Source organism: Scyliorhinus canicula, chromosome 24 (assembly GCF_902713615.1).
Source record: "Scyliorhinus canicula chromosome 24, sScyCan1.1, whole genome shotgun sequence".
NCBI lineage: Eukaryota > Metazoa > Chordata > Chondrichthyes > Carcharhiniformes > Scyliorhinidae > Scyliorhinus > Scyliorhinus canicula.
Window position 1 is genome coordinate 6290241 of NC_052169.1, and position 23477 is coordinate 6313717.

The following is a 23477-nucleotide window of genomic DNA, read 5'->3' on the forward strand; positions in this document are numbered from 1 at the left end:
TAGCCCTCTTCAAATTTTATAAGTTTCTATGAAACCCCCCCCCCCCATATTCTTCTGAACTCGAGCGAATACAATCCTAACCGATTCAATCTCTCCTCGTACGTCAGTTCTGTCATCTCAGGAATCCGTCTGGTAAACCTTCGCTGCACTCCCTCTAGAACAACGTCCTTGCTCAGACGAGGATACCAAAACTGCCCACGATATCCCTCACCAAGGCCTTGTATAATTGCAACAAAACATCCCTGCTCCTGCACTCGAATCCCTCACAATGAAGGCCAGTATACCATTTGCCTTCTTTTACCGCCTGCTGCACCTGCATGCTTATCTTCAGTGACTGGTGTACGAGGACACCTGGGTCTCGTTGCACATTCCCCTCTCCTAACTCATGGCCATAATCTGTCTTCTCGTATTTGCTACCAAAGTGGATAACCTCTCATTTATCCCATCACATGGCTGCATCACTCTGCAGCCATGCCCCCAAAATCCCGATGATATCATACCGTTTACATTTATTTGCGTGATTAGTTCATCTGCTTTATTGCGAATGTTCCGCGTGTTAAGGTGCAAAGCCTTTAAACTTGTCTTTTGAACATTTCTTGTCCCACCCTCTATTTTTCACTGTGGCCCTGTTTGAATCTGGCCCTTGGTTTCTCAGCCTATCACTTTTCTTAGTCCCTTTATTATCTTTTTGTATTTGTTCTTGTTTCCTCCTCCTCTGACTCCTTGCATAGGTTCCCATCCCCCTGCCCTTTTAATTTAAACTCTCCCCAGCCGCTCTCCTGTCTTCCCCTAGGACATCAATCCCGGTCCTGCCCAGGTATAACCCGTTGGTTTGAACTGGTCCCATGGGCAGCATGGTGGTTAGCATAAATGCTTCACAGCTCCAGGGTCCCAGGTTCGATTCCCGGCTGGGTCACTGTCTGTGCGGAGTCTGCACGTCCTCCCCGTGTGTGCGTGGGTTTCCTCCGGGTGCTCCGGTTTCCTCCCACAGTCCAAAGATGTGCAGGTTAGGTGGATTGGCCATGCTAAATTGCCCGTAGTGTCCTAAAAAGTAAGGTTAAGGGGGGTTGTTGGGTTACGGGTATAGGGTGGATACGTGGGTTTGAGTAGGGTGATCATTGCTCGGCACAACATTGAGGGCCGAGGGGCCTGTTCTGTGCTGTACTGTTCTAATTCTCTCCTGGAGCCAGCCCCAATCCCCAAAGAATCTGAAACCATCCACCTTATACCATATCTTCAGCCATGTATTTGTCCAATATATGCTGCTATTTCTACTCTTAACTATCATGTTGCACTGGTAGTGATTTTGTTTTTTAAGTGATTCTTAGATTACTTTTAAGGTCCGACTTCTCAACTTTATTCCTTACTCCCTATATTGCTTCTTGTGCTCATCTGTCAGCCCAAGATCTATGCGCTTTCATTATTGGGAGATTTATTCAGTGGTGAAAAGCCATCATAACAAGATCTAATACTGCAGATGCAAATCAATGTTATTGAAAGGCTCATCACCCGATACTGACATAGTGAATTATATTTAGGCTTACGGAAGGCAAAAGGAGCAGCCAAACCAGTAGGATGAATATCCAGTTAATTTTGCTTTTATGTGGTTACTTATTGAGAGGGGAGGATGTTGGTCAGAACACAGGAAGTGCCCTTCTCTTCAATTTAATGTCATAGTATCTCGACGCTGGAACAGACTGTTTTAATGTCTCAGTTGAAAGACGGATAACAGTCAGAAATCTGAAGTCCTAGACCATGTTCCCATCTGCCTCCAGCCCAGTGGCTTTGAAGCTAGCTTAATTACAATGCAGCTACTGCCTTGACATAGAGCAGGCATTGTACCTCCCTACTCTTTTGCACTTACGTATGTTGTAATCACGTTTGTCTTGAACAAATCTACACAAAAGCTTGACATTTGTAATTTAAAGCGAAAGATATGATCTCTGCTTCTGGAAAGTTGGAAGAGTTGCATACATATTTTTCTGCCACACGAAACACAGTAATGTTTGCGATGACTGTCTTCTCTTGTGGCTTACATGATTCAATCCCCTCTAGTGTTACTGTACATCCTTGCAATATAATCCTATTGCTTTGTTCTAAATGAAAATACTAAATTCATTGGAAAAATTAGTTGACCCACTTTTAAATTTTATTACTTAAAATGCTTTGCAGTTGTTCCTTCACGATTGTGTGAGATGAGTGAAGAATTGTAAAAAGCCCTTCCTTTTGAATCTGTGGACTCTGCCAAGTTCAGTGACCTCTGTTATGGGAATAGTTGGGCTGCTGCAAGTTGCTTCTCATTCCCTGGGATAGTAGAGGCTAAAATGGAGTTTCTTGGCTGTATGTTATCTAATGATGTCCGCTATCTCCAATGGATTTAGATGGTGAGCAGATGTTTATCAATGTACTCACTGGGCTCCTCCTCTCCTAACATCTGAAAGGGTGGGTTGCCTGCTGAAAAGAACAACAAATGGTACAAATAATATATTTTTAGTCCCCAAGAATCACCATGGGTGTACCTACAACATGTGGACTGCAGCAATTCAAGAAGGCAACTTGCCACCATCTTCTGAAGAGCAATTAGGGATGGGCAATAGATGCTGGCCCAGCCAGCGACACTCATTCTGTAAATGAATTTATACAAAATTACAGCAGCAAATCATCAAATCAAGAAAAATTGGGAAGTCTGATGGGCAGCACAGTAGCATGGTGGTTAGCATAAATGCTTCACAGCTCCAGGGTCCCAGGTTCGATTCCCGGCTGGGTCACTGTCTGTGCGGAGTCTGCACGTCCTCCCCGTGTGTGCATGGGTTTCCTCCGGGTGCTCCGGTTTCCTCCCACAGTCCAAAGATGTGTGGGTTAGGGGGATTGGCCGTGATAAATTGCCCGTAGTGTCCTAAAAAGTAAGGTTAAGGGGTGGGGGGTTGTTGGGTTACGGGCATAGGGTGATAGGTGGGTTTGAGTAGGGTGATCATGGCTCGGCACAATATCAAGGGCCTGTTCTGTCCTGTACTGTTCTATGTTCTATGTTTGGTTGTTTCATGAATTTAGGGATACTGGTTTGAAAACTGCATGGTGTAAGGAGTGCTGTGACTACAAATTAAATGTATGCTTCTGTTTTCTAGCTGCGCTGTTGTGGCATCCACAATTACTCTGACTGGGAAAATACACAGTGGTTCAAACAGACGAGGAACAATAGCGTACCAATCAGCTGCTGCAAATTGGGTGTCAGCAACTGCACAGGCAACATGAGCCGCCCCATGGACCTGTATTCCGAGGTGAGACCTCATGCCAACAAGTGACTGGTATCACAGAGGAAAATTACTTTGATCAGATGTAATTTGAAAATTCCCATTTGACACGATGCTAGTATCCGCAGATCCATTGTCTTAGAAATTACTAAATCTACTTTTTAAAATTAAGTGATGGTGTGTGAAGTTTGTTACCCCCCCCCCCCCCCAAAAGGTCTGTGTGGGTTTTCTCCAGGTGCTCCAGTTTCCTCGCAAAAATATGCAGGTGATGTAGATTGGCCATGCTAAATTGCCCCTTGGTGTCCAACGATATGCAGGTTATGTGGGGTTATGGGATAGGGTGGGGGAGTGGAGCTGGGTGGGTCGCTCTTTCGGAGGGTCGGTGCGCACCCACAGGCCAAATAGCCGTCTCCTGCACTGTAGAGATTTAATGGATTTGTCCCATAGAAGCAGGTTATTAATTGTGCCATTTGCAGAAAGCCTTTCTTGGTGTATAGTATAATGACCTACAACCTTCCCTTTCTGTCTGCACCCTTGCATTAGTTAATTAGAGATTCATTGCAGGAAATCCTGCTTCAAATTAATATTTTCTAAAATTGTGCAACTCCTTTCTTTGCTCATTCTCCTCCCCTTCTGGAGTCTTTTTAAAAGCCCGTCCACCTTCTATCGTTCTGTGCTTTTTCTTTTCCTTTTGTGCGTGCACGTACTGGGTCTCCACTTCAGATGGGATCCCTCCCTGTCCCCTCCCTCCCCAGCAGTCTCTTTAATGAGCTTTCATAAAAACAAAGTATCTGAAATGTATATAGTCACAAGTTTAATTTCAGTGTATTACAAGCCTCACTGCTGCCAAAGTAAACTAAGTTGGGCACAACGAACTGCTGACTTGTGCATTTTCATAACCTGTCACTGCTCTCCAGTCTATAGCCCATAATTCCGGTCCACCGTGGCATGTTGTGCAATTGAATTGAGTAAATCTAGTTGCTTGTGGGCTATCACCAAGGGAGAGAAAAGTATACAAAAGCAGCTGGATTGCAGTTTTTTTCTTTTAATAAAACCGCTCAACTGGATCACTGATGACCTTCAGGAAAGAAAGCCGCCACCCTTTTCTAGTTTAGTCAACATGCAACTCTTATTCCGTGGCTGTCTGTTAATGCTCTGGAAGTCTACAATAATCACTCCAGACACACCACCACATTCTTGGAACATATAGGAATGAGCATCCTTGGCAGTGTCCCACTACTTCCGAAAGCAGTTTCTTTATTAAAACTGACGCTTATTTAAAACAAACAATTCAATGCTTCACTGTTTTTAACTGGTGATGTCTAAACTACAGAAAATTAATAGGCACAAAAGTCCATTAAGCCCTATGAATCCATGCAAAAGTTAAAATTTAACCGCAAACGTTTGTTGCAAACTTCTTAATTGCAAAGTGCGTGAAATCTGTCATTGCAGTCAGAATTAATGCCGTGACTAAATTAATCTAATTTTCATGATGCATGTCTTAAATTTCTATTCATTGCTTTTTCAAAAGCTTAGGTAAAGGTTTGTTATCTATTTCACCTGCTAACCATTATGCAGCTCCTATGGAAAAAGACAACCGACTCGTTCTAGTTTGCTCGATACACCTATGGACGGCAGCACAAGTGGCTAGCACTGTGGCTTCACAAGTGGCTAGCACTGTGGCTTCACAGTGCCAGGGTCCCAGGTTTGATTCCCCGCTGGGTCACTGTCTGTGCGGAGTCTGCACGTTCTCCCAGCGTGGGTTTCCTCCACGTGCTCCGGCTTCCTCCCACTCTCCAAAGACGTGCAGGTTAGGTGGATTGGCCATGATAAATTGCCCTTGGTAACCAAAAAAAGTTTCGGAGGGGTATTGGGTTATGGGGATAGGGTGGAAGTGAGGGTTTAAGTGGGTTGGTGCAGACTTGATGGGCCGAATGGCCTCCTTCTGCATTGTATGTTCTATGCCGTCGGATGTGAAATCATGGCCTGTGGATGATTTTGTACTCCCTTCCCCCATCTCCCAGCCTACTGCTTGTCACTATTCCATAATGATACAAGTGTGGTTGGAGAAGTACAGGAATGAAGCAGCCACATACTGCTCTATTGCACCACACTGATTCTAGCTACTACTTCTGTGGCTAATCTCCCAACACTTATTTAAAAAAAACCTGAATTGTGTTCATGCTTTTACTGATGTGACACCAGTTACTGAGGAAAAAATAGTCTCTCTCTCTCTCTCTCTCTCTCTCTCTCTAATCCACCCTGCCCTTGAACAAGAACACAGAAGGACAGGAGTCGGTTACTTAACCTCTCGAGCCTGATTAACCTGCCATTTAATGAAACCATGACCAGTCTGTGACCAAGCTCCATATAACCCAGTGGATAAAGGCACAATCTGATGTGCTATTAAGTGACATGTGATGTCTAATCCGTGCTGTTAGCTGGTCTTATACAGGACAAGTTCTGCTATTGACCTTGGTATTCCGGACTGGAGAGGAGGGACGGAGAAAAAAAGATTCAACCGGGATCTCAAATTCACTATCCAATAGCAGCAAATGCTTTGATGGTAGTATTCGCTGTGATACCCACTGGCTCTCGCATGGGTGACGACTTGGCAGTGACACGGGAGGATGCCAAGAGAAAATAGTGAACTCTTATGGGGTAGTTGTGGCGGGAGGTAAGAAACAAAAAAGGTATGATTTTTATGACTTTATCCTTTAATCTCACAGGGGTGCAAAGTTCTGGTGGTGGAAAAGCTACAGGAAATCATGATGTATGTTATAACGGCTGCTCTGGCATTTGCAGCTATTCAGGTAAGGCTGAAGAATAAGTTGCTTTCGAACCCATAGTACTGCACAACACACCAGTTCAGCCCATCGTGCTTTTGCCAGCTCTGTGAAGGAGCTACCAGTCCCCTGCTCTCTCTCGGCTAGTGTTAATATATAACGGGAAATGGAGCACGTAGTATATTGGATTGTTTTAGAAGATGCAAAAACAGCAGTACTCGTGCAATGCAAATCTTTCTCATTGGTGGGAATTGAAGCTTCAGTGATACCATGTGTGTTCTCTTTAGACAGGCATGTGATTGTTGACTTGCTTGCACATGTTATAAATCACACCTGTGTCTTTTATATACCATCTGGTAAGTGATTGATCTAGTACTAGGTTGCATCTTGTTTTACGGATCATAACCTGCATGGGTGTTGCCATTAATGGAGGTTATGGTAAACTGCTTTGATCTTTTAGTATGCATTATATCTGGTCGCTGATGCAAGGAAGGCATTTTGCACATTTTGCATTGCTGCTTCAGGGAATTCTGGTTCCTGTATGGTGGCTGTAAATTGAGAAGGGGAATTCAAGGTTTTAAAAAAATTTATTGTGGGGAAATTTTCACTCCCTCTTCCTATCCAAATAATGTGCAATTCGCCCCCTCAAATCACATCACCATTTCAGAAATAGATGGCCGTTAAGGTTTCCAGCTTCACTATTCTCCCTGTAAAGCATTTTTGTGAAGAAATTCTTCCAGACAGTTCTAAATTTCAGCAATTTGAATCATCTGCGTCTCTATCACAGGGGAAATTCTGAAGTGTCAGACTGTTCAGAAATTAGCCCTGACCCCAATCCCATCAAGATTTACCTTGATATACTGCATCTTGAGCATTTCTAAAGTGTTTTGTGGATACCACATCAGTAATATTCTCTCTCTCTGTGTCTGTGTTTTCTCTCTCCCTCTTTTTTCCTCTCTCTCTCTCTCTCTCACTCTCTCTCACTCACTCACTCACTCTCTCTCTCTCTCTCTCTCTCTCTCTCTCTCTCTCTTTCTTTTTTCTCTCTCTCGCTCGCTCTCTTTTCTCTCTCTCTCGCTCGCTCTTTTCTCTCCTTTTTCTCTCTCGCTTGCTCTTTTCTCTCTCTCTCTCTCTCTCTCTCTCTCTCTCTCTCTCTCTCTCTCTCTCTCTCTCTCTCTCTCTCTCTCTCTCTCTCTCTCTCTCTCTCTTTTCTCCTCCCTCTCTCTTTTCTCCTCCCTCTCTTTCCCCCACCCCAATCACCCTCACTCCCACACATTACCTCATTGATGGCCTGTCAAAGCTTAGACCTGTACATTTCTGCAATCTGACCTTGCGCTCAGTCCCGGGGGTGGTGCTCGTGGCTTATCTCTGAACTTTCTCCAGGACCTGAACATGTTTGGATGACCCATGAAGATGAGTCAGTTGCACAAGCTCCTCTTGAATGATGTCCTAGATATTTTCTTCCAATCAAAGTTGGGATTATTAAATTGTTGCTATTGAGGATGGAGATCCAGCCTAAAAATTCCAGGTACCAGTAACATCTCCAGGAACAAACTTGCATCTTTTTTTGAAATATTCATAAAACACTATCTGCAAGCGGCTCTTTGTTCCACTGTTGTGTTGGGGACCCTGATGACCACTTTAGGGAGCTAGTATCTCTCATTCTTGTTAGTTTGTGTATCAAAACTTATTTCAAAAATTATTCTTTCATGGAATGCGGACATCACTTGCAAGGCCAGAATTTATTACCCATGAGAAGGTGGTGGTGAGATGACTTCTTGAACCTCTTCAGTCCCTGTGGTTGAGGGACACTCATAATGCTGTTCGGAATTTCAGGATTTTGAAATGGCGACACACATTTCCAAGTAAAGGTGATGTGACTTGAAGGGGAACTTGGAGGTTGTGAGTTCCCATGTGCCTGCTGACCTCTGCCTTCTAGGAAGTTTGGAACTATTTTGGTTTATTAACAATCTGACAGTTACAGATCAAAAAGCTGTCCCAAGGCACAAAGCCTCCATATAATTCAATAGTTACATAGCAAAAATAGTCACAGGGTACAAAGCCTTCTCTGGGGTTTGGAAGCTGCAGTCACAAGTAGTCTTTGTGAGTTGCTGCAGTACATCTTGCAGACACTACATTGAACCACTATTGAAAGGATTGAATATCTAAAGTGGCAAACAACTGAACAGCCTAGTTCTGGATGGCTCTGAGCCTCTTGGAGGTGCATCCAGGCAAGTGGGGACTCCATCAGACTCTTGACTTGTGCCTTATAAATGGTGGAAAGTGTTTGGGGAATTGTGCAGTGAATCACTGTGGAACATCCAGCCTCTGACTTTTTGCACTGTTTATCTGGTTGGTCCAGTTCAGTTTATGGTCAATGCTGACTCTCATGTGCTGATTGTAAGGGAATTGACGATGGTAATTGTATTGAATATCAAGGGGAGGTGCTTAGACTCTCATTGCAGATTGTGTGGCACGCATGTTATTTTTTTGTTTGAGCCCAAGCCTGAATGTTGCCCAGATCTTGCTGCATTTTAGCACTGACTATTTCATGATCTGAGGAGTTGTGGATGGGTCAATACACTGCAATGATCAGTAAACATCCAGATTTCTGACATGAAGGAGGGAAGATTATTAATGAAACAACTGGAGATGATTGGGCCCATGGCACTGCCCTGAGGAATTTCTGCAGTGGAGTCCTGGGGCTGAGATTGGCTTCCAGCAAAAACAACTGTCTTAGAACATAGAACAGTACAGCACAGAACAGGCCCTTTGGCCCTCGATGTTGTGCCGAGCAATGATCACCCTACTCAAACCCACGTATCCACCCTATGCCCGTAACCCAACAACCCCCCCCCTTAACGTTACTTTTTAGGACACTACGGGCAATTTAGCACGGCCAATCCACCTAACCCGCACATCTTTGGACTGTGGGTGGAAACCGGAGCACCCGGAGGAAACCCACGCGCACACGGGGAGAACGTGCAGACTCCACACAGACAGTGACCCAGCCGGGAATCGAACCTGGGACCCTGGAGCTGTGAAGCATTTATGCTAACCACCATGCTACCGTGCTGCCCCCTTTGTACTAGGTATGACTGCAGTTAGTGGTGAGTTTTCCCTCTGATTTCCATTGACATCAATTTTACTGGGTCAACTTGATGCCAAAGGCAGTGATTCTCTCCTCACCTAGAATTCAGCTCTTCTGTCCAAGTTTGGAGAAAAGCTATAATGAGGTCCTGGCAGAATCCAAGCTGGGCATCAGTGAGCATGTTATTGATGGAAGTGCCATCAGTAATGCACCGTCAACAATGCAGTCAATCTTTTAGCCAATTGAGTATAGACTGAGGCAGTAATTGGCCGAGTTGGATTAGTCCTGTCATTTGTGGGCAGGCCATAGCTGGACAAGTTTCCGTTTGTGTTGGGTAGCTGCCAGTGTTGTAAGTACTGGGTAGATCATCTAAAGACGTGGCTAGTCCTAGCGCAGAAGTCTTCAACAGTATACCTGTTGGGGTCCATAGCCGTTGCTGTATCCAGTACACTCAGCTGCTTTTTGATATCATGTGGAGTGAATCACATTTACTGAAGACTGACCTTTGTGATGGCCGAGACCTTAGCAGGAGGTTGAGGTGGATAATGCATTTGGCACTTGTGGCTGAAGATGGTTGAAAATGCTTCAGTCTTGTGTTTGGCACTCCTGCTGGGCGCTATGATCATTGAGGAGGGATTTGAATGTTTTTGAGATTTGATTGGTGAGGTATATTGGACAGTAAGAGCTTCCATATAGGTAACAGCATTGTGTCATTAGAGCTTTCAACTGATTGTAACCATGGGCACCCCATGGAATTTTGAAATAATTAAGGTTTGCCAAACCGTCTGAATAACTGTGCAAACACTATAAAAAATAAAAGACAAATTGTTTCCTCCCATATGAATTAAGTAATTGTCTTTGTCATAAGCTATTGTATCCTCCAAGTGCATGTTCGTGCAGCACCATCTTCAATTGTCAATATTGACTGTGCCGCATTTAAACTTTTTATATCCATAAATTCAGAATTGTTGCAAAGTAAAAATCTACATTTGAATTTTGGGATTGGAGTTGTAAGTTGCTTTCTATTTTTCACTCAGTGGGGTGCTGGAGTCACTGATGTCCTATAATTGGGATCAGAGTCGGTGACAATCCCAGAGGAAACTTGGTGTAGTCGCTATGGGCAGCTGCTGAGTTGAGATGTGTATAGTTCCTCAGTAAACTATAACGTAATCCATTCTTTCAAAAGCATTTACTCTACCATTATGCATTTGAGTTACAAACTCTGCCTTCCAAACAATAATTAATAATCTTTATTAATGTCACAAATTGGCTTACAGTAACACTGCAATGAAGTTACTGTGAAAATCCCCTAGTCGCCACATTCCGGTGCCTGTTTGGGTACACCGAGAATTCAGAATGTCCAATTCACCTAACAGTACGTCTTTCGGGATTGTGTACCTGCATTTGGTTTTTGGTTGTTTTCCTGGTATTAGGTGATTTAGGTGTAGCCAATTGATTTGACATTGAGCAAGGAGAAGTCTTAGCTTACTTTGTTTTCTCTATGTTCCATGGTAAAGCCTTTTCAACCAATAGAGCAAGTTGAAAATCAGTTGTTAACTATCCACCAGTGTTGTTCAGCGATGTAAAGGGGAAATCCCTCGCCCACAGACTACAACTCCGGCTGGTCCAAAACCCTGAATATGACCCAGGGGACCGGGCTCCACGTCGACATGCAGAACCCCTGAGATGGTGCTGAAAACCACCCTCCAAAACCTTCCCAACTTTGGGCAGGACCAAAGCATATGTACATGGTTCGCAGGACCACTTCCACATTGCCCACAGACATCCTCCACCCCCTCGAACAGCTGTCTCATCCTAGACTTTGTGGGTTACGCCTTGTACACCAACTTCAGCTGTATCAGCCCTGAACATGCAAACAGTCAAGGCATTTATCCTCCACAGCACTCCCACCTCAAAAGGTCAGCCTTCACCCTCCCTACCAAGCTAGTGAAATTGAACTTCCGGAGACCTTCTCAGTCCCGGGCCACGTGCACCCCCAGATACCTAAAGCGAGAGGTTGCCAGATGAAATGGCAGCCCCCCCCCCACCCCCCACCCCCCACTCTCTGAGAGGAGACCATAAAGTACTCGCTTTTCCCTGAATTCAATTTTTATACCCGGAAAACATCCTAATTCTCTGAAGCTAACACATTATGTCCCCCACCAAAGACCTCAGCTCTGAAATATACAAGTCATCTGCATACGAAGACTCCCTGTGCTCCCCCCTCCCCCTCACTATCCCTGTCCACAACCCCGAGAACCTCCGTTCAATGGTCAAGGGTTCTATATATAGCAAATGTGAACGGAAGTGGGGAAATGGGGCATGGCTGCCTCATTTGCAATGCAAAATACACTGAATTCATATAATTCGTGCGCACGCTCGCCATCGGCTCCTTGGACAACAGCTGCATTCACGCCACAAACTTCAGCCCAATCTCAAATTTCTCCAACACCACCAGCAAATAACTCCACTCCACCCGATCAAACGCCTTCTCCGCATCGAACGCCACCACCGCCTCCGTCTCCCATCCCTCTGCCGGAGAAAGCACCACAATCAGCAACCTCCTCGCATTCGAGGACAGTTGTCTGCCCTTTACGAACCCCATCTGATCCTCCCCAATCACCCTCAGAGGCACCCCTCCAACCTTAATGCCAGCACCGTTGTCAATATCTTGGCATTCCCAGTCAGCAGAGATATTGGCCTGTACACTCCACTGGATCCTTGTCCTTCTTGAGCAACAACAAGATGGAGGCCAGCCCCATCATTTGCGGCAATCCCCCCCCCCCGCCCCCGTCCATCGCGTCCTCCAACATTTCCACCATCATCGGGGTCAGCCTATCCTTAAAACTTTTATAAAATTCGACCGGGTGAACATCTGGCCAAGCCACCTTCCCAGCCTGCATCTTCCCAATTGCCACCTTCACCTCCTCCACCCCCACCGGCTCCTCCAACCTGCCCTCTCCACCTCACCCAGCTTCTGGCACTCTAACAAGCCCAGGAACTCCCTCATTTCCTCACTCTCTGGTGCTCCATTTGTACAGGTCCCTATAAAACTCCTCAATTACCTTGTTAATCTGTTCTGGAGCCACCACCAACTCCCCCGTCTTGTCCTGCACCGAGCTATCTCCATTGTCGCAGCCTCGCTACGGAGCTGACCTGCCAACTGCGCCCTGCCTTCTCCCTGTACTCGTAGGCAGCCCCTCTCACCCCTCTCAACTGACGCTTTCCCCATGAAGAGCAGGTCAAATCTCGCTTTCAACTCCTTTCTCTTTGCCAGGAGCCCTGGATCTGGGTCCCCCGCGTACCTCCCATTCACCTCCCAAATCTCTTGTATCAACAGTTGACATTCCTCCCTCTCCTCCCTATCCACCTTGGCCTTAAACAAGATCACCTCCTCCCTCACCACCAATGGCGAGACCTCCCCATGCAATTGAACCCTACATTCTCCACAATTGGCCCCACCCACCAACTATCAACTCTTGGGTATCCAGATCTGGAATGGCAGCCAGCGTTCTCTTCACGAACCCCACATCATCCTAATTTGCAGCATAAAAGCTTATCAATACCACCGACCTCCACTCATTGATCCTCTTGCATCAGATCCCTACACAGTTACCCCATCACTTCAGTTTTACAACTGTGGCCTGCTTTTGCATATTGATAATGGCACTTTCAGCCACCTCGTCCCTTACCTCAAACTCTATCTCCTTTTTCTTCGTCCACACACCATTTCTTTTCAAAATTATCTCCTCCCATAACCCCCCCCCCCCCCCCCCCCCCAAGCCTTGAATCATGTCTCCCAAGTCTTCCTCATTGATTCTGAGTCCATTCCCTTGTGTTTTTCTCCTGTGAAGCAACTTTGGGTGTCTTCTAGGTTGTCATGCAGTTAAAAGCATGATTTAAAAACCAACTACCAAGACTTAAAGCTGCAAGAAACCCAAAGAAAGGTGGATGTAAAACGTCCACATGGCGAGTACTGTTTTGTCCTGAAATATGAATTTGAAAAAAAAATTCATTGTGGGTCGAGAAATCTTTACAGATTATCAAACAAACCCTCCTGAGAAGCTTTTGAAAAAAACTACTTTTGTATACTTCTGCACAGTGTGTCTGCAGTCCGTACAGCGGATGTGATATTTAATAAAGGAAGATTAACTCTTCAATAAGCCCGGGTCACTGTCCGTGTGGAGTTTGCACATTTTCCCCGTGTCTGCGAGGGCACAGAGTATTTTTGCAAAGGCATTTCTGCTAGGACTGTGGGGCTTGGGTTCCCAAAGGGGGGGGGGGGGGGGGGGAGAGAGAGGGGAAGATTCAGGGCTTGGGAGCTAGCTCAGTTCCACCCCACCAGTACCAGTTGAGGGATGAGAGTCAGACTCGCTATATCATAATGCGCACTTCCCTAAATATGCTAATAAATGAAACCACATTGTTGTCTATGTTAAGATTCTTTGACGATTGATTAATTCATTTCTCCTGAGACAAGGGAGCGTCATTCTCGGAAGAAAATGACTCTATTTCATGCAAAATCTGCAAGACGATTGAAAGTAAACTTAAAAATGCTGACAATCATTGACTTCCTAAGGAGAGAATGGGTTTCTGTTTTGGGTGGAGACCGTTCACCCAATGTGGATTAACTCCCAAGTAATGCAGTTTAAGAAATGGCCAGCTCTTTTTTTTTTTTAATTCACTCGTGAGATGTGGGTGCCGCTGACTGGGCCAGCATTTATTTCCCATCCCAGCACCAAGAATCAACCACATTGCTGTGGATCTGGAGTCGCATGTAGGCCAGACCAGGTAGGGAAGACCGATTTCCTTCCTTGAAGGACATTAATGAACCAGATGGGTTTTACAACAATCATGGTTACCGTTTCGACTTTTAACCAGATTTTTATTGAATTCAAATTTCACCATCTGCCGTGGTGGGATTTGAACCTGGGCCCAGAGCATTACTCTGGGTCTCTGGATTACTAGTCCAGCGATAATGTCACTACGCCATCGCCTCCCTCTTCTTGTATGGATGAAAGCCAGCTTTATGGTAACTTTAGTCCTGCAGATGTATGCCTTTAGCTTGTTAAAACACTAAACCTTCTGTCTGTAAAATTACAGACTATGACTTCAGTGTCTCCAGGCATGGTGATTTGATGCCTGCTTTTTTTTGCAAAAACCTCTCTCTCTCTCTCTCTCTCTCTCTCTCTCCCCTCCCAACTGCTTCTTGCTGTGTTTTTTACACTGCATCTTGTAGCTACAAATGGTGCTTGGAAGGTTTTAAGGAAAAAAAATCCTTGTCTAACCCCCCCCCCCCCCCCATATCAGTCATATCGGTATTTGTAAGGCAGCAGTGTAGCCGCAAATGCTGCTCTGTTTCCATTTGTAATAGCAGACTGGATGATTCACCTCGTCTCCCTACGGCAGAGCACCTGATATCCCTTTCCTGGGCAGAAAGAGTTTATATGTGTACTTGAGGGGAACAAATCAGAGCCACAAATCTCTTGCATGGCACCACATGAACTATTGTTCTTGATTTTTAAAAAAAGAATATCATTTTGAAAATCTCTCCCCGTTTGAAACGTTTGAACTTTTTAAGAACACTAGATTCTGATGAACATTGGAGATTCTGCTTTGACCTGGCAGTACAAGGCTGGGCACGGGGATCCCTTTTTATTGACTTTGTGCCTTTGAGCATGCAGTGCATACTGAACCCTTTGTGGTCACACTCGCACAATACACAGTATCCTGTGGCAATCTGACTCCAATCGAGCAGCTCGAAAGAAATAGCTTGGAAAATATTGTTTCATTTTCAGCAGACCAAATGCAATAAAAGTCATAATTTCTCAAGTGAAAAATTTAGCAAAAAATCAGTGATATTCTGTTTTTGCATTTGTCACTCTTGTCTAGACATGCCACCTCACAAATCACCAAGGCAAACTCTTGAATCAAGACATAGAAACATATAACATGCAGTGCAGGAGGAAGGCGTTCGGCCCATCGAGTCTGCACTGACCCACTTAAGCCCTCACTTCCACCCTATCCCCGTAACCCAGTAACCCCTCCTAACCTTTTTGGTCACTAAGGGCAGTTTATCATGGCCGATCCACCTAACCTGCACGTCTTTGGACTGTGGGAGGAAACCGGAGCACCCGGAGGAAACCCACACAGACACTGGGAAAACGTGCAGACTCCTCAGTGACGTACTGACCCCACAGACAGTGACCCAGCGAGGGATCGAACCTGGGACCTTGGCGCTGTGAAGCCACAGTGCTACCCACTTGTGCGCAATAGAAATCATATGTTGCTTTTTCTTTTCCAAACGTAAACCATTCTAGATTGGCAACTGATTTATAAACATCATCAACTTATTTAAGGATGTTGCCAGGACGCAAGGGACTAGTTACAGGGAGAGATTGGACAGGCGTGGACCTTTTTTCTTTGGAGCGTAGGAGAGTGAGGGATGATCTTGTAGAGGTGTATAAGATCATAAGGCATGTGTAGGGTGAATGCACTGTGTTTTTCCCACCCAGGGTTGGGGAATCGAGAACTAGACGGTAAAGAATTAATGGGAACCTGAGGTGCAATCTTTTTACACCGAGGGTGGTAGGTATGTGGAATGAGCTGGCAGAGGAAGTGGTTGAGGCATTTGTCCTGCACTGTGTGTTCTATGTTTCTGTGTCTTGATTCAAGAGTTTGCCTTGGTGATTTGTGAGGTGGCATGTCTAGACAACATTGACAACATTTAAAAGGTATTTGGACAGATACATAGATAGGAAAGGTTTAGAGGGATATAATAATATAATCTTTATTATTGTCACAAGTAGGCTTACATTAACACTGTGATGAAATTACTGTGAAAAGCCCCTAGTCACCACATTCCGGCACCTGTTGAGTGCCAAATGCAGGCAAATAGGATTAGCTTAGACAGGCTTTTTGGTTGGTATGGAACAGTTTGGGCCGAAGGGCCTGTCTCCGTGCTGTAGATTCAATTATTCTATAATCTCCTACCGGTCAGAGTTGTTCACAAAGACTATAATGCTGCATCTGAACATACTTTACAAAATTCATTTTAAAATCCTACTGCTGTTTTTGAATTTGGTCTCAAATGGCAGCAGGTCATTTTTACCAATCTCCCTGTGTCAGCGTGGGTCTCACCTCACGACCCAAAAAGATGTGCAGGGTAGGTAACCTGGCTATGCTAAATTGCCCCTTTGTGGGGGGGGGGGGGAATAATTAGGTACTCTGAATTTATTTAATTTGTTTTTTAACCAACCTAGCATCTCTGCTTTGTGGTTTGCTGAATGAGGAGGAATATTCTGTCGGAAGACCACATTTACAATAATGCCATGTGTGGGGCAGCACGGTAGCATGTTGGTTAGCATAAATGCTTTACAGCTCCAGGGTCCTAGGTTTCGATTCCCGGCTGGGTCACTGTCTGTACGGAGTCTGCACGTCCTCCCCGTGTGTGCGTGCGTTTCCTCCGGGTGCTCCGGTTTCCTCCCACAGTCCAAAGATGTGTGGGTTAGGTGGATTGGCCATGCTAAATTGCCCGTAGTGTCCTAAAAAAAAGTAAGGTTGGGGGGGGTTGTTGGGTTACGGGTATAGGGTGGATACGTGGTTTTGGGTAGGGTGATCATTGCTCGGCACAACATCGAGGGCCGAAGGGCCTGTTCTGTGCTGCACTGTTCTATGTTCTTGGTACGATGGGTCCTGATTGGCTGAGTAATCGACATATTTCGACTGCCTCCAGTTTATGTATTGCTACAACAACTGGCGCGTCACGTTTTGTAGCAATTCATGTTGTCGTGCCATGATCGACTTCTTGTCCTCTGCGAATCAAAATTGTCTTAATTACTTGGTTATGGGGCGACATGGTGGCGCAGTGCTTAGCACTGCTGCCTCACGGCGCCAAGTACCCGGGTTTGTTCCCGACCCTGGGTCACTGTCCGTGTGGAGTTTGCACATTCTCCCCGTGTCTGCGTGGGTCTCACCCCCTCAACCCAATAATGTGCAGGGTAGGTGGATTGGCCATGCTAAAATGCCCCTTGATCGGAGAAGAACATTTGGGTACTCTAAATTTATATATTAAAATAAAAGAAGAAAAAATTTCTTGGCTATGCTCCAGTCAATTATTGGCTGGCCAGGGTGCCAGATCCTTGGGTGTGAGAGGAGGAAAGTGTAAGATTTATTCTCTCACTTTCCAGCCAATTACCCAAGACTGTGTATCTCCCGACAGACTCCAGCTGGCCCATCATTGACAGCAGCTCTGGGATCTCTCACTCTTAGTCAGTCTGGAATTTTGTTTTGAGCAAAATGCTTTCAGGCTCCTTCACTGTGCATGCTTTATTAAGCTCATAGAATTTAGAATTTACAGTGCAGAAGGAGGCCATTTGGCCCATCGAGTCTGCACCGGCTCTTGGAAAGAGCTCCCTACCCAAGGTTCACACCTCCACCCTATCCCCATAACCCAGTAACCCCACCCAACAATAAGGGCAATGTTTGGACACTAAGGGCAATTTATCACGGCCAATCCACCTAACCGGCACATCTTTGGACTGTGGGAGGAAACCAGAGCACCCGGAGAAAACCCTCGCACACACTGGGAGGATGTGCAGACTTTGCACAGACAGTGACCCAAGCCGGAATCGAACCTAGGACCCTGGAGCTGTGAAGCAATTGTGCTATCCACAATGCTACCGTGCTGAAGAATGCTTCAGTGTCCCTGGACCAGGGAGGTAAAAAAACAGTTTCTTTCTGAATGTTACATAGTGACCTGCCAAAAAACACGCACCTATGGATATCGGGCAAGCTATGTATGACACTGGGTTATGATGTGTGGCAATGTGGATAATCTAGGTTCATCCATGGGTATTTGTTATGGAAGTGTACTTCAGTGAGAGTTGGGAATCTTCAGGAAATAGATCATTTTCTCTGGTAGTGGAGAAGCTTGAGGAATTGGCTTGACCCAGTTCTTTTTCTTGTCTGCTGCAGGCTCTGGTTTCGCTGCAGGAATCGTGTGTTGGGTTAGCCAACCAGGTGTTAAAATTGCTTCCTTGGGAGTTTTTCCAAAAATACTTTTGGTTAAGATGCTGTTTAGTTTGCAACATGTACAGAAAGCTAACCTGGACCACTTGTTAGCTGAGGAAGTGGTTCACATGTTTTAAATGAAGCCCTGTTCCACAGAAGGACCTCCTTGCATCGCTCAGTCTATGTTGAGCTCCACTTCTTTTAAAAAAAAAAAAAAAAAATTTTTAATTTGGAGTAACCAATTCATTTTTTTCCAATTAAGGGGCAATTTAGCGTGGCCACGTCACCTACCCTGCGCATCTTTTGGGTTGTGGGGATGAAACCCATGCAGACACGGGGAAAATGTGCAAACTCCACACGGACAGTGACCCAGAGCCGGGATCGAACCTGGGACCTCGGCGCCGTGAAGCTGCAGGACTAACCCACTGCGCCACCGTGCTGCCTTGAGCTCCACTTCTTATGGAGTACCTGAAATCAGCTCCCTTACCCTGCAGTGTTATAAACCTATCTTTCTCATGTTTCTGCAAAGTCTTCAGTTCTTGAAACTTCTGCCGCATTACACTTTCTGCCACAATTGCCTACAGTAAAGTTACATTCCTGAAAATAATTGGTTCTCGTGGTGGGTCTCCCACGCCCACCGTTCGTTTAACTAGTCCAAATAGATTCATACAATTTACAATGCAGAAGGAGGCCATTCACCCCATCAAGTCTGCACCGGCCTTTGGAAAGCGCACCCTACCCAAGCCCACACCTCCACCCTATCCCTGTAACCCAGTAACCCCACCCCACCTTTTTGGACACTTAAGGGGCAATTTAGCAAGGCCAATCCACCTAACCTGCACATATTTGGACAGTGGGAGGAAACCGGAGCACCCGGAAGAAACCCACGCAGACACTGGGAGAGCGTGCAGACTCCACACAAACAGTGACCCAAGCCGGGAATCGGACCTGGGACTCTGGAGCTGTGAAGGAACTGTGCTAACCACTGTGCTCACATTCCCACTCGTACCAATTCCCATTTATCCATCACCCCTGTGCTCATTGACCCCCATTGGCTCCTGGTCTGTCAACTGGAACAGTTTTGGAATTCTCGTCCTCGTTTTCGATTCCCTCCACATCCTTGTCACTCCCTACACCTTGAGCTCCTCCAACCCTACAACCTGCTGTTCCCTGCATTGCTCTCGATGTGGCCTCTTTTGCACATCCCCAGTTTTATTCATGCCAACATTGGCAGCCATGCTTTCAGCTGCTTGAGCCCCCAGACCTAGCACTCCTTTCCTAGACTTCTGCATCTCCCAACTCTCTCTTCTCCTTTGACACTCCTTGAAACCTACCTCTGATCATTTTAAAAAAATATTTTTATTCTCCACCTATTTCACATTTTCTCCCAAATATACACCCGCCAACAATAAACTATAATCAGTAACAAATATGTCAATCCCCATATCAATAACAACTATCCCATCCTCCCACCAAACCCCAAACATTAGTATGTTCACATAAAAAATGACAAAAAGGAATCGGGAATCACCCATAGTTACTATTAACACACACAGCCCTCTCCACCCCCCCCCCCCCCCCCCCCCAAACTAATGTTCGATGTTATCTAGTTCTTGAAAGTGCATAATGAATAATGCCCATGAATTGTAGAACCCCTCCATCCTTCCCCTCAGTTCAACCTTAACCTTCTCAAGAGTCAAGAATTCCAACAGGTCCCCCCGCCACGCCAGAGCACAGGAGCACAGGGTGGAGCGGTTGCTCTCCAACCCATCAGGATCTGCCTTCGGGCGCTCAAAGAGGCGAAGGCTACATCTGCCTCCGCGCCTGTTTCCAACCCTGGCTGGTCCGACACCCTGAATATGGACTCCTGAGGGTCCGTGATTAGCGCCCCCCCCCCCCCCCCCCCATCCCGCAACACACACACACATCTTCTACTCCTTCAAAGAATGCGCTCATCCTCTCCCTCGTGAGGTTTATCACCTTCAGCTGTATCAGGCCCAACCTCGCGCACGAGGTGAGGCATTCACTCTTAGAGCATCTCACACCAGAACCCTGCTACCATATCCTCTCCCAACTCTTGCTCCCACTTTGCTTTGATCCCTTCCAGTGGTGCCTTCTCCTCTTCCAAAATAGCTCCATAAACCGCCGAAAAGACCCCCTTCTCCAGTCCCCCTGTCGTCAGCACCTCCTCTAGCAATGTGGAGGCCGGCTCCACTGGGAAGCTCTGTATCTCCTTTCTGGCAAAATTTCGAACCTGCATGTATCTAAACATTTCCCCCAGCTCCAGCCCATACTTCGCTTCCAGCTCCTTCAATCCTGCAAACCGACCCCCAAGAAACAAATCTTTTAGTGTCTTAATCTCCTTCTCCTCCCATTTCCGAAAATTTCCATCCCACTTCCCTGGCTCAAATCTGTGGTTCCCCCGAATCGGCATTTCCCTTGACCCTGCCCCCAACCCAAAGTGTTGGCGAAACTGCCTCCAAATTCTCAATGAAGCTATTATTACCGGGCTCCCTGAGTATTTCCCGGGGCCATCGGGAGCGGCGCTGTTGCTAGTGCTTTCAGTCCTGAACCCCTGCACAAACCCTCCTCCATTCTGACCCACTGGGAATCAACCTCTCTGACCCAGCTCCGCACCTTCTCCACATTCGCCACCCAGTAGTAATACATCAGGTTCAGAAGACCCAAACCCCCTGCCTGCCTTCCCATCTGTAGCAGCACCTTTCCAACTCTGGCCACCTTCCCTCCCCATATGAACGAAGTAATCATTTCCTCAATCTCTCTGAATAAAGCCGTTGGCAGGAAAATTGGCAGGCGTTGGAAAATAAACAGAAATCGTGGCAACCTGTTCATTTTAATCGCCTGTACCTGACCCGCCAGTGACTGAGGGAGACAATCCCACCTTGCCAGATCAGCTTTCACTCTTCCCACCAAACTAAAAATGTTGTACCTGCGGATCCCCCCCCTTCCCCCATTCCCAGGCAACCTGCACCCCAGGTACCTAAAGTGAGTCCCTGCCTGATGGAATGGCAACCTTTTCATTTATGCTCAAAGCTCCAAATGTGACACAATAGCAGATTCTGTTTGAATATGGTCCCTGTGACACATCATGGATCGGTTTACTATGTTAAAAGTCTATTAAATTGTTCTCGTGTTGTGAAGGGCTTTGGGACAGTCTGAAAAAATGAATAGCCCTGTTGGAGTTTTGTTTTTGTATGGGGTGGGCAGCACAGTGGTTAGCACTGTGGCTTCACAGCGCCAAGGCCCCAGGTTCGATTCCCCGCTTGGGTCACTGTCTGTGCGGAGTTCTCCCCCGTGTCTGCGTGGGTTTCCTCTGGGTGCTCCGATTTCCTCCCACAGTCCAAAGACGTGCAGGTTAGGTGGATTGGCCATGATATATTGCCTTTGGTAACCAAAAATGTTCGGAGGGGTTATTGGGTTCCCGGGATAGGGTGGAAATGAGGGCTTAAGTTGGCCGGTGCCGCCTCGATGGGCTGAATGGCCTCCTTCTGCACTGTATGTTCTATGAGTACTGCAACCACAGTGTAATATGTAAAGCTGCCTTTATATTGGTTCTCAATGGCCCTTTGTCCATGAACTGACTCCTGTTGTTTACGTTCCAGACCATTGCCTTTAGCCTGATCCCAGATGCAACAAAAGCTGCTTCACATTTGCTCAGGTCTTGAAATCCAATCAAAAACTACTGGTTTAAAAGTGCCGCAAGATGTTGTCGACCGCTCCACTTAACATCTCTTCACCCTTTTCGTTTCTCTTAAGATTGACCGCGATTTATTTGATGTTTTTGCAAACCTGCAGAGCTTTGACCCATAAACATCAAAAATTGTAGCAGTAAATTTGTCAATTTTCCGATGGCCTTCCAAGATTTATCTCTTGTTCCAGTGGCTGCTTGGCTGATGGGCTGCTGGCCCGCAGCAGTTTCTGCTTTGCAACTCGATTCAGGGTGTGGGAAAGGTTGTGATGAGAAGACATAAAGGGTATCCCTTTACCCATTGTAATCTACTCCACGTTATTTACCAGTTTGATTTGTGTTCTGTGACCAGTTCTCGGACTACTGAATAACTCAGCACAGAACAATTGTAAATTCTCTCTGAATTCTTTGTTGCTTTTCACCCCCCCCCCCCCCCCCCCCAACCACCAATCTCCAAACTCCTTTTGTTTTCCCTTTTATGCGGAGGATCTCGTTTTGTGACTTTACTTTTTGAGGTTTATCCAAACACTAAGGGGAAAGAAGCTGCATTCAATATTACCTCCGTGTCTTCAAGGCACCTGAGTGCACAGTAACCTGATTTTGAATATCAGGCCTTTGTCATCAGTTTCCATGTCACAAATTCTAGAGAACAAGGAGTGACTGGATAATCTTTTTTTTTTTTCTTTAATATTGTGGTGTTAGCTGAGGCAGGAAAGTTGACCAGGATCTGCTGAGAGCTGCTTGCTGTTCGAATAGTCCGTGTGATCTAAAACAGGCACTTTGGTCTCATCTCTGAGGCAGTTCTATTTAGAGGCTCAAGTTGTTCATGTAATGTCTTATTGGAAGTTGTTTTTCTGCTGGTGCTGGAGATTTGCACTCCAAATGAAGGCTGAGACTTGAGATCGGTTTACTGCAGTAAATAAGCTATTGATTCTGACCTACATGCTCTGCAGGCGCAGTAGTGCACATTGTGCTGCCTTCGACACCCTTATGGACAAAAGGAATCTGAAATAAAAATAAAAGTGCTGGAACTAGTCAGCAGGTCAGACAGCGTTTGTAGCAAGAAAATAGATCCACGTCGGGTATTCATAAAAGGTCATTAACTCTTTCTCTTCACCGAATGCTGCCAAACCATAGAACCCCTACGGTGCAGAAGGAGGTCACTTGGCTGTTCGAGTCTGCATTGACCCTCTGAAAGAGCACCGTACCTAGGCCCATACACCCACCCTATACTCGTAACCCTACCTAACCTACACATCATTGGACACTAAGGGCAATTTATCACGGCCAAACCACCTAAGCTGCACATCTTTGGACTGTGGGAGGAAACCGGAGCACCTAGAGGAGACCCACGCAGACACGGGAAGAACGTGCAGACTCCTCACATAGTCACCTGAGGCCGGATTTGAACCCGGGTCCCTGTGAGGCAGCAGTGCTAAACTGTGCCACAGTGCCGCCTCTTCCCTGCTGTACATTTCCAATGCTACTTTTTAATATTGCCTCCAGGGGACTGAGCATGTGGAGTTTGATGCCCTTTGCACTTGCAATGACATTGAGAAGCTGGTTTAGCTCACAAGGCTAAATTGCTGGCTTTTAAAGCAGACCAAGCAGGCCAGCAGCACGGTTCG

General features: G+C 46.0%; 1 protein-coding gene across 1 annotated transcript in view; it reads left to right on the plus strand.

The window, feature by feature from the left end:
- Nucleotides 1–23477, plus strand: part of LOC119956799 (tetraspanin-3-like) — a 58643-nt gene that overhangs the window by 28225 nt on the left and 6941 nt on the right. The window contains exons 5-6 of the mRNA XM_038784231.1: nt 3126–3278; nt 5981–6064. Coding sequence (XP_038640159.1) covers nt 3126–3278; nt 5981–6064 — 237 coding nt within the window. The remainder of the gene's footprint in view (nt 1–3125; nt 3279–5980; nt 6065–23477) is intronic.